General features: G+C 40.1%; 1 protein-coding gene across 6 annotated transcripts in view; it reads left to right on the plus strand.

Annotated features, from left to right (window-relative positions):
* Positions 1-15957, plus strand: part of PDE4D (phosphodiesterase 4D) — a 570552-nt gene that overhangs the window by 505616 nt on the left and 48979 nt on the right. For 5 of the 6 annotated variants that reach the window (XM_052670420.1, XM_052670421.1, XM_052670425.1 and 2 more), the window contains one exon: positions 13854-13966. In XM_052670420.1, the coding sequence (XP_052526380.1) occupies positions 13854-13966 (113 nt within the window). Of the gene's footprint in view, positions 1-13623; positions 13737-13853; positions 13967-15957 lie in introns of those variants that run through there. The other variant, XM_052670427.1, reaches the window with a different exon arrangement.

A 15957-nucleotide genomic window follows, 5' to 3' on the forward strand; every position in this document is an offset into this window, starting at 1 on the left:
GCAAAGTAATTTTGATCCATTGTCTGAAACATGAGTGTACAGACTTCGCATTATCTTGTGTTATACCTCTGGGACTGGAGCAAGGGCTGGAAGGACAAGAACATCTCACCAACAGCCTCTCAGTAACTGCTGGGAGACACTTAAAGTGATTCCTCTCTGCATTTTACTGATGATTTTGAAAGAACAAGTACTTTTTTCAGTTTATTCGTTTTGTCAGATGAGAAGATTCTTCAGAATTTCCGCTCACTCCTGTCGTAAATTTGAACTTGAGTTAGGTATTTAGATTTGCTGTTTAAAATAAAGGCTGTATTTCAAACAATAGTTATACCATCTGTTCTTTACCACTGGTTCTTGGCTTCTCAGTACCAGCACCACAAAAATGGCTTGGGCGGTCAGTTTCGTACAGAAAGTACAGCCGGCTTCTGCATTTTCTTCTCTCTTCCTTACAACACCTGTATAATCACTGCTCCTTTTCAACAGTAAATGCAATAGGACATGGAGAAACCATCTTCATAGAAGTTTATCTTTAAATGTGACTATATAATGCTATTACTGAGTGCCATATTTTCATATGTTTGCATTTACCATATTCCCTTCCTTCCTTCCTTCCTTCCTTCCTTCCTTCCTTCCTTCCTTCCTTCCTTCCTTCCTTCCTTCCTTCCTTCCTTCCTTCCTTCCTTCCTTCCTTCCTTCCTTCCTTCCTTCCTTCCTTCCTTCCTTCCTTCCTTCCTTCCTTCCTTCCTTCCTTCCTTCCTTCCTTCCTTCCTTCCTTCCTTCCTTCCTTCCTTCCTTCCTTCCTTCCTTCCTTCCTTCCTTCCTTCCTTCCTTCCTTCCTTCCTTCCTTCCTTCCTTCCTTCCTTCCTCCCTCCCTCCCTCCCTCCCTCCCTCCCTCCCTCCCTCCCTCCCTTCTTCTCTCCCTCCCTCCCTCCCTCCCTCCCTCCCTCCCTCCCTCCCTCCCTCCCTCCTTTTTTTCCTTCCCCCTCTCCCTCCCTAGCTCCATTTCCTTCCTTTCGTTCCTTTCCTGCCTTTTTTTCCTTCCTTTTCTTCTTTTCCTTCCTTCCTTTCCTTCCTTTCCTTCCTTTCCTTCATTTCCTTCCTTTCCTTCCTTTCCTTCATTTCCTTCCTTCCTTCCTTCCTTTCCTTCATTTCCTTCCTTCCTTTCCTTCATTTCCTTCCTTCCTTTCCTTCTATTCATTCCTTCCTTTCCTTCCCTCTCTCCCTCTATCCCTCCCTCCCTCCCTCCTTCCTTACCTTCCTTCCTCCCTTCTTCCATCCTTTCTTCCTTTCCTCCCTCCCTCCATCCCTTCTTCCTTGCCTCCCTTCCTCCATTCCTGCCTTCCTACCTTCCCTTCTTCCTTCCTTTCCTTCCTTTCCTTCCTTTCCTCCCTTTCCTCTCTTTCCTTCCTTTCCTTCTATTCATTCCTTCCTTTCCTTCCTTTCCATCCTTTCCTTCCTTCCTTTCCTTCCCTCTCTCATTCCCTCTCTTCCTTCCTCTCTCTCCCTCCCTCCCTCCATCCCTTCTTCCTTGCCTCCCTCCATTCCTCCCTTCACAATATATATAACTGTTTTTCTTGTGTATTTCCTGATTAAATGGAAATACAATAAAGCATACTGATCAGAAATATTAAGGGTTGCAGGAATAATGTTGTAGGAAAGTCACCAAACATTCATTGTGTCATCTTATAAGAAATAACTATGTTTCAGTTTAATGTTTTAATAATTAGAATAAGCACTGGAGTTGTTCTCAAGCTGAACTCAGTCTACCTACACTTAGGAGCACCACAGGTCTTACTTTGTTTTCTGCTTAAGTTTTCAGGGGAATATCATTATTTAAAACCACAAGCAGATGTCCTCTTTAAGATTCCTATCACAGAGGTTACTACAGGCTGCTAAAAGTTACTGCCCAAATTTATCTTGCAGTGAAGTATTTTCTTTTTCTGCATGTGCTTCCTAGTATGATCCAGACAAAAGCAGCTAATTCAGCTCAGATCAGCAATTTTAACTGTTTGAACTGCCTTAGCTCTTTTTCCTTCAACCTTTTTTCAACATTTTTTGTTCTGTTTTTTTTTTTTTTTTTTTTTTTTTTTTTTGTCAGCAAGGTAGTGACATTAGTAACTTATAGCAAGGAGGCGGTATTAATTAGATATGAAATCAGATGGTAGAAGACATTAGTCCATTGTCCATGTTTGTGCACCCAGTGATTTAATACAGGTTTCAGATGAAGAAATTTGTACAGGTGATTAAAAAGTTTTACTGCATCTAAGAGAGATCTGTGAAAGTATGGCCAGTATAGAAAAGATCAATTGTATTAGAAAATTAGAAAAGATTAGTTGTATTAGTATCACATATGTAATACAATAAAGATTGCTGGCGAATTAATATTAATGATCAAATAATTAAAAAGAGTCTGCTTAACAACGACTTACTCTTGAAAGCTGTCTGCAATGCCACTTTTTTTATAGGCTTTTTCCTGTTTTATCAAGTTGTCTTATTTGCAAGAAGAATCACAGAATTTCTGAACTGTAGGGGTTGGATAGGATCTCTTGAGATCATTGAGTGACCTGAGCACCATATCATAATGATCTTTCCATAACATGGAAAATTTCTAGAGAAATAATGGGAAAAAAAACAACTGGTGTATACGTAATGCTGTTATGCCCAAGCATGGTATCAATTGCTTTATCAAACTGCGTACACAATTCTAGTTAATTTAAAACTAGCAAAAATGCTATGAGGGGACAACCAGTGCTTTGGAAACTGGCTCTAACTGATGACTAAGCAGCCTTTTCTGAGCAGACCAAAGCCATTTTACAAGAAGCTGCAAACCTGTAGAGTCTCACAGAAGATGTAGAGTCCTCTTTGGCCAGACCAACACCACTCGTTCAGGGACATACAACTGCAAGAAGATGCTGCAGTTGGAGTCCTTTCTTCTAAATCATTGTTGCGCTGCAGTAGGTAGCACACTGTTAGGTGGCTAGTGGTTTAAAATATGAGGATGTATTTGTCAAGATTTGAAGTTGGTATTTGTAGGCATGGCTTGCTGCAGAAAAAGCTTCCATGGCTAAATAGCTCTAGTAGTTTCAGAAAAGGTGCTGTAGTTCTGTATAGCACAGCATCTTGTTACCAGTTGCATGGTATAATGGGCTAATCTGTAAGTGCCATGGCACTCCTTTGTGCCAGTGTTGAGCAAAATTAATGTAATCTAAATGGATACAACATAGATATGATTTGCTAATCCAGGTTTGTGCCACAAGAGGAGGATACTGTATAAAAGTTATTTTTAAATTCATCAAATCATTATTTATTTTAATAGAAATGCAATTTCCCCCTCAAAATTAATAACAGCCTTTTGAAGATTAAAATCAAGAAAATTTGAATTTGAAATTTTAATTTGAAGTTAAAATCAAGAGATGCACAACACAATTGTCAAGGACCCACTGAGAAGTACAGCAGTCCAGGCATGGATGGCCCTGGGCAACCTACACTGTTTGATTCTTTTTTAATTTTCAACCAGAATTAGTCTTTATTAAGGTCAAGCTTGCCATAGCAAATGTTTACAAATATTTTTATGTAAATGTTTGAAATTGTAAATTTTCCCCTAAACTACTAGTGGGAAATTCTCTTTCATTATTGGCAAAATTCTTATACTTTTAGAGAGATCATTAGTAGTAAATAAGTAGAGATAGAAGATAAAGCATGTACATTACATCTAAATGAGGAAAAAATCTGACGGTTTCTTTTTTCCATCACAGCAGAATACAGTTCACAACTGAAGATATTTTTTTGAAACTGTGAAATTCTCCCTGCTGGCAGAAAATCACAGATTGCTTTTACCAGATCTCCCAGAACAGGACAACTGATAATTCTCTTTCAGCAGTGTCTGTATCTTCCTGCTGCCTTCATATTTACACCTTGAGTTGCAGAAATTTAATGGTTTTGCTCTTAAAATACAAGAATTGTAGATTTCTGCTCAGTTTTGTGTTCTGGAAGAGGAAGTTCAGTTCTTGTGTAGGGTCTTGGGATAGAGCTATAAGGTCTATTACAGGTTTGTACATAAAAAAGAAAGAGATAACCCACAGTGGAAAAAACAAACAAACAAACAAACAAACAACAACAAAAACACAATTCATGTTTCTGTAGTTTATTCCAGAATTTTATTTAAAACCCTATAGATGAGAAACTCTGGAAGAAATGGTGTTTTAAAATTGGACCAACTGTTCACCTGGTAAAAGATATCCTGAAAAAGATTATTAGCAAAATTCATATTTCAAAGAGAAAAAATAAAATGAAAAATGAGAAAAAGACATTGATATGTTGAAATTTACTCTTTGAGCAGGTGAGTCTGCTAGGACAGTTAGCTTTTAATGACAAATTGAGTCACAAAGTCTAGATCTCTATTCCGCAATACTCTTCTTTGCTGTTAGGAAATAAAATATTTTGAGAAATAAGCTTTTGATTTTTTCTCTTGCCGAGTTTCCTTTTGCAACAACAATGAGGAACCATTAGTGTTCCTTCATTCTCCCCTGGTCAGCATTAGGAAACTTGTGACAATTGCCTCTGGTCATATCCCAGATCCATTAGCACAGCGTTGCTGATTACCTTCAGAGGTTAGAAAAAATAAAAATAAAAATAAAAAATAAAATTTGATGCCACTGTTCTGCAGAGCAGGATTTATAAGTGTGTGTGTGTAGATGCTTTTTTGACATTTCAAAAAATTAAAGGAATTTAAAAATGCTCATATTATTTCTGGTGTGAAAAGAAAACATTGGGCAATCTTCCTCAGTACATAAACCTCCAAATGAGATACATTAATTATTAGAGTTAAGTATCTTGCCTTCACATTTTATTTATTACTCTGCTTTTGATCTCTTCATCTGCCTAAAAGGTGGGGGCAGAGATCATCAGTGAATGTGGAGCACTGTGACACCACTTAAATCAGTGCTGAACAGTTGGCTCAGGGCTTTTTCTAAAAGAAAATGCAGGGAAAAAAATCCTTCCTTGGGTTTCAGGGAAATTAACTGTTAATGAATATTGTGGATGTGCTGAAATTTGCTGTAAGGGAAAGACTGACGAAGTGCTTGTTGAGTTTTCTTCTTGACGCATGGAGGAGCAGGTTGAGCTGTCCTGTGGTTTTTTGCTGGATGACATTTGTCCATTGCATACCTGTTGTCCAAAACAAACCCTCACCCAGCCTGGCCTTTTCACAGAAGCAAAAACAGTGACTGATACTTTCAGGATCAGCTTGGTAGCCTCTGAGATAGTTTCCTGAGACATTATGACACAGAAGTGTAGCAGAAAGCATGATTGACTAATGGTCCAGTATAAAGAAACTTCATGACTAACATAGTTCATTCAGTTTAAACTGTAGGTTTCTTATCTATGACATGAATGTAATAACAGTTATGGGTATCTGACTTTCAGGGGAGTGTGTTCTTCTGCAAAAAACAAATAATCACTGGTGGAAACATTATTATCTTAAAAAGAGCATAAATAGAAAGTGAGGTTACGCTTAAAAAAATCCTGAGAGAAGACAGGCTTGATGGCTTTTTATCATCTATTATATAAATGGCATCTAATCCTGAATGAACTCTGGCTACTAATATTTTAAATATACTAATAAAGGATAACACTAAAACAAAAGAGATCAGACAAACATTTAATATAGCAGTAAACATTATGTTAGAATTGGAATGTCACAGGAGACAGGAGATGCAGTAGATGACCATCAGGCCTTGTTGAGTAAGGATCTGATTCAGCACGTACTCATTGGGAATAATTCACCAAGAGTATCCATGCAGACAGGAAATTCATTTTTCTACTATCTTTAGAAGGGCACGAGAGTCCACGGATACGAAGCATGCTGCTAGCCCACGTGCTGATTCAGATGGCACTTGACTTGAGAGAGGCTTTCAGAACTAAGTAAATATTGAAGCTAAATGAGATGTTTATTAGTTGCCTGTGTTCTTGGTTCGTGGAAGACTGCAGAAGTGTAGCCATTTGTCCCCTGTAAACACAGTCCAGCTAATTGCCTATGAAGAGAACAGTTCATAGAAGGGAAGGAGGAAAACTAATCCCTGCTACTGTCCTTTCTGCTGCTTTCAGGAGTGAAGTTGTAGTTGAGTTTTCTACTTCTCTGTTTGCTTTACTGAAGAGACAGCAGGATTCCTACTGCTTAAGTGTGGCAAGACAAGAGGTTTTCTCTCTGCTGCATTTCCAGGGCCCCGTAATGCCCTGATAAAGCCTAGATTCCACTGCTCTCTCTCACCATCAGTTCATTTAGTTAGTCTTATCAATACTGTACAAATCTGGTTCAAATCAGAATTACTACCAAGAATACACAGGATGTTTTTTAGCATTTTCTCCATAGGGGGGGGAAAAAAAAAAAAAAAAAAAAAAAAAAAAAAAAGTATAAACTTTTGAAATAACTGACCCCTGGTTGCTAAGTCTGATAGCAAGGTAGTGATTTGCTAAATTTATTTAGTGTAATGCGAAAATGGGCAACTATATGCAGGACCCTACTAATAGTGCCTTTTAAGAAAAAAAAAAATGTAGCTCAAGGATACTTCTTGTTAGACACCAGAGAATCTGCATGGAAAAGAGCCAGTGTGAATGTTAAAGTTCTTGGAAAGCTTTAACTCAGCTTTCTTATTTCATCAGACCTTGGGAATTCTATTGGTGTTTCTTTGGCAAGTCCAGCTGAAGCTTTTTCCAAATTTTGGCATTATAATTTTTAATATAGTGTGAGCTTACTCTGCACCAGTAGGTGTTGTTAAGTATCAGCCAGGGGACACAAAAGCTTAGGTAAACAAGCTTTGCTAGTTCTAATAAACACAGACATCTCTATTTTTATTTTATTCTGTGGTGAGTTCTGAGGTGACTCTTTCTTTTGAAAAAGAAAATGGATTCTTAAATTCTTTCCCAAGATAAGGCTTCTAGATTACAAATTTCAGCTCATTCTAAGGAAATTTCAATTGGTAATAAAAATTTTGTGATGGCATGGGTCTAGGATCTATTGGAATCTCAGACAAAACCATCAGTAATCAGCTTAAAAGTGAAGTCTGTGGTTTCTAATGGGCTCATATTGTGTTTTTATTTGTTTGTTTTGTTTTGGCTTGATTTGGCTTGGTTTTTTTGTTTGTTTGTTTTTTGTTGGTTTTTTTTTTTTTTTTTTTTTTTTGACAAAAACTTGAGCTATTCCTTTGTATTCTGATTTTGTGCTCTAAGGAAGCAGGAAATCAGAATTGTTGGTACAACTTTTTGACAGTTAAGTTTTGCATGCATCAGTGTAGTGATTTGTATTTCGCGTTGTCTTCATCCTCATGCCAAACATAATCTAGAAGAGTTGGGCATGTCAGAAAAATATTCATGAGGACAATGTAATATCCTTTGATCTCTACTGCTAGGATCGGACACTATTACAGAAAAGCAAACATGGGAGTGTGACATCTTTAACTCACACTTTTTACCAAAATGGCTTTTATTTTCTCAACTGCTAATTTAATTTTGTTCTATCTTGAAAATTTGTCCCTTCTCTCATTATCCTGAAACAACAGTACAGTACTCAGATACAAATTGTATGGGAAACTGATAGTGAGGAACCAACACCTAACATTTCATGTGATACAAAAAATAGAACTTGAAAACAACCTGGAGAATTAACCCAGTACTGGATTCAATGTCCAAGAGTCCTAGAATGAGCCCAATTACAACTCTGGGGAAAAGAAAGAAATTTTAAATGGTACAGACTTTTTTTCAAAACATGGTTTGTTCATAAAAAGAAAACAATAAAAATGCATGCTGGGTGTCTTGCTGCAATGCTACTTGAAAAAATTAGCCAAGCTTTCCTCTTTATTTTGAGCAAAGTCTGTTGCTTTCTGAGAGGCTTGTTTTTTTGCTGGTGAGCAAGTGTTCTTTTGGCAGGTTCTTATAGACAATGCAGAACTGTAGGGACATTCTTGTCCTATTAGTAGGAAGATACGGCCCTTTGCTAAAATCAGCTAGAGGGGAGAAGAGCACTAGGAAGGGATGTATGGTGGCAAAAGTTCATTTGGCCTTGTGGGATTTTTGATAAAAGCTAGAAGTTGAAACAAACGTTCACTCTGCAAACATTTTGAAGCACTCTGACATTAAAGCAGTAAATTATTGTAATATGATGTATATATTAAATTCTCTTGCTTGGCTTCAATGAAAGGATGTTTTTTTCTAATAGTCTGCTTTATTTCTCTGGCATTACAAGATTGTACCTTGGGATGAATTTGCAAATAATTAATGCAGAAATATTTAGAGACTCCACCACAAATTATACCGGTATGAGTGACTTAGTTCCAACTCTTCTTCCAAGAAGCAAACCAAATATTTAACAGGAAAAAAAAAAAAAAAGAAAAAAAAGAAAAAAAAAAGGAAAAGAAAAGAAAAAAAAAAAAGCAGAAACAAACAAACAAACAAACAAAAAATAAACAACACTAAAAGTAAAATCCCCATCTCCACTCAATGGAACTGAACTTCATAGTGAGAATCTGATTATCCTACACTTTTTTTTAAGAGTCAAAGGACTCTGGACTACTTACCTGATCTTGTAAGAATGTAAGTGTGTTATTTATGCTTTTGTCCCTGAAATGTGCAGTGTAAGGTACAAATAGATCCTTCATAGCATACATGAAGTTCTCTGACACAATGATACAGGAGCAATCGTGTATTGACAAGCTTTGCACAACTGGACTTTATCATTTTGTTACTGTTATTTCTTGGAGGTTACAGTGTTTTCTATTCAAGATAGACTGTCTTCCATAGCTAAAGGCAGAAGCTACTGATGCTGTGTAAAGCAGTATATGGGGTAGCCCTACAGCTCATTGTACTCTGAAAAACTACTAGTCCTCATCCTCAAGGTGCAGTCTGTCTATGAGTAAGGCTACTAACTGGTACAAAGGATTTTTCTTCACTAGAATGGAAACTTGGAGACATTCCTGGAAGAAAGTGAGTATTCAGAGTGGAAACATCAAAAAAGCTTCTGATAAATCTGTTGCAGCTGAGTTGTCTGCCTAGATGCTCATTCCAAAATCTGATCAAGAGTATTCTGTCTTATCTGTGACTGTGAGGGGATGCATTCAGATTTCTTGTTGCTGAACAAAAATATCCTTCATAATCTCATTTGGTCAACAACATCACTGTATGTGAACACTCCACAAAGAAAGTACTTGAGTCACAGTAAGAATTTCTCAGTAATAACAAAATACAACTTTTTTTTGTTTGTTTGTTTTAATTCAGTTCTGAAATGGGTGTCTATGAAAACGGGTGTAATTTCTATGCTGAGTCAGTGTTAATAGGTTTATTTATAATAGCAGGAACCAATGTTAACTAAAACGTCAAAGACATTTCAATACATAGGCCATCAGTTAAGGCTACTAACATCCTCATTTACAGAAAAATTCTTTATTCAAACCAAAGATTTTTATTTTTTATTTTTCTCTTTAAATGATGCAGTGATAAGAAAAACTAAAATCCTTGGCCCAGTAATTCTCTTGTTCTAAATTTCAATCTTACACTTTGCAGAAGATCAGGAAGGTGGTCAGCAAATTCAGGTAAGATGTTGAGGGCCTGAGTCTAATGAAAGATCTTTAGCTTGTCATTATTTAGAATAGTCTGGAGGTTTTCAGAGTTTCTGCCAGCATCTTCAAAAGACAATACATGTGCTGAGCCCATCTGGAGCATAGCACTGTTTAGCTGCACAGAATCACAGATTCACAGAATGGCCAGAGTGGGAAGGGACCTCAAGGATCATGAATCTCCAGCCCCCCTGCCACATGCAGGACCACCAATATCCCCATTTAATCCCAGACAAGGCTGCCCAGGGACCATCCAATCCGATCTTGAACTCCTCTAGGGACGGGGCATCCACAACCTCTCTGGGCAGCTTCCAGCACCTTACCACTCTCTCTGTAAAGAACTTTCCCCTGACATCCAACCTAAATCTCCCCTCCCTCAACTTAAAACCATTTCCCCATTTTTTCATAGGACAGCTGCTCCAGCACTGTGATTGCCTTCATGGCCTCCTCTAGACCTACTACAGCAAGTCCATGTCTTTCTTGCCCTAGAGGCCCCTGGCCTGACTGCAGTACTACAGATGAGGCAGTACTACAGATGAGGGCAGAGCAAAGGGGAACAGTTGCTCCTTTAGCCCTGCTGGCCACTCTTCTGTTGATGCAGCCCAGGATGCAGTTGATCTTCTGGGCTATAAGGATGCAGTGCTGGCTCATATGGAGTCTCTCACCAATTATCACGCCAAAGTACTTCTCCACAGAGCCACTCTCAATCCATTCTTAGCCCAAGCATGTATTTGTCCTTGGAACTGACCCAACCTTGTAGTTGGCTTTGTTGAACTTCATGAAGTTCATACAGACCTGCTTGTTGAGTCAATTCATTTCCAGCCTCTTTGTATCATTCAATCCCAACTGATCAGACAGCAAAGAAGAATTTGTACTTATTTTTTCCTAGTGCTGTACTGAAATTACTTGAAGTACTGAGAAGGTTAATATAAGTGCACTTGAATTCGTAGAAAAATGCAGCATTGCTTTTTGTTCTCTAGGAATATAAGTATGCTGTATATGGAAACCACAATGAAATATTTAATAAAGAGGACATCATTCCTAATATGTTCAATACAGTAATTTTCCCAGAAGTAGTTCCTGAAGAAGAGCATCAACAAAAGCATAGCTATTTCTGGTGTTCTGCTAGAAGCTATGCTAAAAATCAAGTTTTCTACAAAAACAGACAGTGGAATATCCTTTTTAAAGAAGATGTACAGCATCACATGCTTATGGCTGATCTTCGTTTTGGTAGACTCTAGACTTTTTATTATTATTATTATTATTATTATTTTTTAGGTGTGTATGATATTGAAAGTTGCGTGTGGTGGGATTGTTTGAATTAATCTGTGAACTGTAAAGAGAACATTTGCTGCCACTTCCTTTTTTCTAAAAGCATACAAGAAGCAGCATGCAAATTTTTAAGTAAGTGCTGTTAAAATGTATTTCTCCCCAGTTTTATTAAGGATCAATTAACTACAATCAGAACTTTTGAAATATCTGAAAATTGTCATTTGCTAAAGGTGATGCTTGGTCATGTGCCTTTGCCAAAAAAACTCATTAGTGTATCAGTCCTGCCTGGAAGTGAGTTCAGGGTGCTTCCCTAGAGGTAACAGAGAGGTCAGAAACAATGTTTTGAGGCTGTCAAGTGTGCATGGGTGATGACTTTTTAATTATTTTTAGAGTAGTGGTGACGATGTGTTATACTTGAAAAGTTAACCTAGACAACATTTTCCACCGTGGTATGTAACAGCAGTATGGGCCTTGATTAGAGCTTCAGGACTGTTTAGGAAATCTTTCCTTGTGATTCTGCTCTTCAGAACTGCTGGAGCAGAAGGAGATTCTTGTTTGATGAGGACTTCCATCATTGTTTAGAGTTCCTTTCACTCTTGTGAATATAGTAATCAGCTCAGGAGGCTGTGAGAAAGTCTTTGGGTGAACAGGACTGCCTTGTGGGCAATGCATTCTGGCCAGATTTTGGATATGTTGGGAAGGTAGGCACCATGCAAAGATTCCTAAATGCAAAGTGCTGTTGTAAATATATGTTGTTGCTACTTCTTGTTGCTAACAAGAAGTTTAAGCTTGAAAATAAATAACTGTGCATTTTATTACTTTTACCTAACGGTGGTATCCTTCGAGTTCATTCTGTTGCTTTCATATTCTATCCTTGAAGTTCATTCTGTTGCTTTCATATTCCTTGGAAAAATCTCTCTTACAGTCTTAAGAAAAGATGATATTTACTTATGAAGAAAAACATGAGTTTCCCAATATCTGATTTTCAAGAACTGCTGAAGGTCAGGTCACCGGCTAGCAGCAAAATAGCTTTGCACAGATTCATTTTACCTCACTTTATTATTTGTGTTATTCTCAATGAAACCATTGCATAAGGTCATCAGATAACTGTGCATATGTTAACTTCCTCTCTGCTTCATCAAAAGCATTTAACACACACACTTACAAATGTACTGTAAACAAAGTGATTTCTATTTCCAGTATGGATCTTGATGAAATCTGAGGTCAATGCCACCTAACTTCAAGAACAAGCTGCAGTTGCCACTCTTTAAAAATAATGTACAAAGCCTGTGAGCTGTGGTGTCTGCAGCATTGCCGGCACTCACACATACCCTTTTGATAGATAAATGTTCTGGGAAATCCTGTATTTATTGTGCCATGCGATTTTTTAAGATCAGATATAGCAATTATAGTAAGCATGACACGTTTAAAATAAAGTATCCACAATTCAGTGGGAAGGGGATTTGGTGCATATCAGAGTCCTGTTTGTTCAGGTGACAGATTAACCACAGGGTGGGCTAGCACTGCAGCATTTCCCTTAAGAGTTTCTGCCAGTTAATGTCAACCCAGACTTATCCTTTTTCCAAAAGGGAATGGACATTATTCAAAATTCTGAGGTGTTTTTGAACCATCCCACAGTTATGCAAAGTTCAGCAGCTTTGAAGAAATCCAAAGGTCTGGAGTGTGAGCAGTACAATATAAAAGGATATAAATGGTATCCTAGATGATAAAAAGTAATGCACTCATAATGCACTCATCTGTTGGGAACTAATCCATGCTGGAATGTATTATTTTAAAAGGAGTTTTAGTTAATTTGCTTGCCTGATTTTACATATGGGGAGGTGTGTGGGGATGTGGGGGGGAAGTAAATTTGGTGTGAAACATGTCGTTATTTTAGGTGGGAATAATCAGCCCACTGACAAACATTTCTCTGCCTTGCCTTGGAGGTATGTTTGCATGTAGCTGATGTAGCATCATGCATGCCAGGAGTTTCAGAACTGGATGTTTCAGACACAGAACACGGCAGTGTGCCTGGTCTGAAGTATGCTCAGCTCTGTACTCAGTGTAGAAAAGCATCTTCTGCAGCTGCATCATAGGAAGCAAGCAGCTGTGCTGTGTAGGTGTGGAGGTGAGGTTGCATTGTAGTTAGGGATCGTTAGGAGCTGCATACCTACTGGTCTGCTGCTGAGGGAGGCAGCGTCTTCCCCTTTGTGCAGCGTCTGTGAGTTTTAAGAAGTTAGCTGCAATGTGCAGTCGGTTGAGATTAAACCTCCTTGCCTTTCCCGGGTCCATTTTCAAAACTTTCACCAGACTTAGACTTACAGCCCACATTGCACGTGGATACGCAGGCAGATAGGCTACTGGGCAGGAGCACACCCTCCTCCAGTATTTAAGGACCCTTCGGCATCTCGCTGCTGGGCAGAGCAGAGTGGTCACGCTGATTTTCACACCTCCTCACGCTCTCTCCAAGTTGCCCACTTGGATCAATCCCACGACATCCCCAGCCCCAGGTGACAGACATCACCGCTGCTCCCCGTCGGCGGCACGGACAGCCTGCAGGGGTCCATCCGCACAGCGCTGCGGGACGACCGAGGCAAGAAGCGTGATTCAGCCCGCTCGAGCTTCTCCGTCCGCGGGCCGTGCCTGGGACCGGGGCCCGGCGCTCCTGCCAGGAGGCGGCGCCGCGGGCGGCCGCGGGGCGAGGCGGAGCCGGACCCGGTTGGGCAGGCGGCCGGCGCGGGCAGCGGAAAGTTTGTGCTCGGTCCCGGCCGCCGCTCGCCGCGCCGGTGGCCGCGGGGTCGGGGAGCCGCGCGGAGCGGAACTAGGGTGTCCGGGCTGGCAGTATGAAGGCGCAGCACTCATGTGCGGGCACCGGGCAGCGCGGCGCGGTCGGCCGCGGCAGGATAGGCGCGTTGGAGCTCGCTGTTAGTCCCATGAAACGCTTGAGGACTCAGTACGCCTTTCCCTGTCTCTTCGCAGAGGAAGCCTACCAAAAGCTGGCCAGCGAGACCCTGGAGGAGCTGGACTGGTGCCTGGACCAACTGGAGACCCTGCAGACAAGGCACTCCGTCAGCGAAATGGCCTCCAACAAGGTAAGAACCACCCGGAGGTCGGTGCCCGTGTCGCCGCCGTGCCCGCGTGGGGCGCGGGGTCCGGCGCTGCCGTGAGCCCAGGCGTGCTGCGAGCAATGCGCTTGCCTGCGGGGAGCCACGCGGGCACCCTGTGAGTTATCAAAACCCAAACAGGTATTTTTGGCTGCCGTGATGATCCTTTCTTCTGATTGTTTCACACTCGTCCCACTGCGAGCTGGAGCACTGGTCTAGGACAGTGCGTGGGAATCAGCATCGCAAAAGGTGGTGGAGGCAGGGAGCGCTTGGTTCCACCGGTGGTACCAACCGGGTTTTGTTTGTAAATAGAAATGCCTAACACGGCACTTCCCTAACGCGGTGTCCTCTGGAGGAACACACTCAGAGCCAATGGCCAACCTAACTACCGTCTGTGCCAGTACGTCTGTTATTTGCCATGACAGATAGCAAGGTCAGGGATGTACTTCTTAAACCAAGTCTTCAGTGGAGCTCACAGTGCCCAGAGAGGGGTGCTGGACACTGCTCTGCGTGGAACTCTCTTCTCCCGGTCTGCAGTTTTCAACTTCATTCGTACGTATACTTTTCTTTGTGATTTTGATTTACAAACAACATGTAGCTATATTGCTAGCATTTATTTTTGAAGTGAAATTAGTAATCCTGCTGCTTTGCTTCAGAATGTATTTTCACATTTCTTAGCAGATATCACAAGTATTTGGGGAGCAACATGTAAAATGAGAGGGAATGATGTCTTAATTACAGCAAATAAGTGGGTTGTTTCTTGCCTCTTCAATGTATGCTCATCATCTGTATTTAAACAGCTATATTTTATAACCATTTTTGTTGCAATGAGGTTTCTTTAAAGTCATGTTTTTGACTCAGCTCATGCTTCTTTTAAAAGCTACTATCCCTTCTGATTGCCCCTACCAAATATCCTCTCCTCTCGTCTGGGTCTGAGCCCGGCTCAGCCTGGGGGTGAGATATGGGCTGTTGGCACTCCAGTGCAGGCTGTCCTGTGATAAAACCAGTTTATTTCTTTGTTGTGTCTTCTGCTTCTCCTGTCTTGAGACACACTTAGTAGCAATTAAATATCCGTTTTAAGAGTTGCCCTGTTCTGTTTTCAGATTTAATTGTCAGTTGAAAGATTCTGGGTATGTGCCGCAAATGTGTCAAGTGAGGAATCTTGGAATTGTTTCAGAACTTCATGAATCCACTGATACAATTATCATTGCTCCAAAGGGAATATGGCTATGGCTGGTCTTGGGACCTGTCCTGACTTACTGACAAGTTTGAACACCTGTTGGTGTCCTTTCTATGTCTGTATCACCACTACTTCACCAAGTCCTCACCTGTTTGTTACCTCCTTAAGGCAGACGTGTTGTATCTTATGAACAACAATGGCAAGGTAGTTTTGGGGTAATATAAAACTGACTACAAGTCAATTCTAGAGTTCTCTCAGTTCTCCGATGAGCAAATACAAAGATGCTACATCTATTGCTGTTTTTCTTCTATTTCTTTGAACTAGTTAAAAGTGTTATTTGCCACAGATTGCAGGATAAGCAGTCTTTGCACATGCTTATTCAAATGAAAAGGAAAATGTTATTTAGAAAAAGTTTATTGTCCTGTTTCAAAAATAGTATTGTGCAGATGAGGGGTTGATACATGTTGAGCTTTGTTGTGGTTAATCTGAGAGTCAGTAAGACTGATCCTGAGCTTTGTAGCAAAACTGGGATTTTGTATTGCAGAAATGTATTGCCCCAGTCTGCTTGGTCTATCAAATATGGATGTACATGTCTAAAGCACTTTCCTACATACTATTTTGCACTGCAGCATGTAGGAAGAGGCTGGTATGTAATATAATGTTCTGGCAAGGAATAGCCACCCTCTGGTTTTGGGGGCTATAGTCAATTCTTAAGGTAATTTTTTTCTTTTCCTTTTTTCAGAAGATCTTTCTCCCCTGTATAAAAATCTCTTCAACATCTTTGAGTTGTTTTCTATCA

The sequence above is a fragment of the Tympanuchus pallidicinctus genome, unplaced genomic scaffold (assembly GCF_026119805.1).
Source record: "Tympanuchus pallidicinctus isolate F22 unplaced genomic scaffold, pur_lepc_1.0 scaffold9, whole genome shotgun sequence".
NCBI classification, from domain to species: domain Eukaryota; kingdom Metazoa; phylum Chordata; class Aves; order Galliformes; family Phasianidae; genus Tympanuchus; species Tympanuchus pallidicinctus.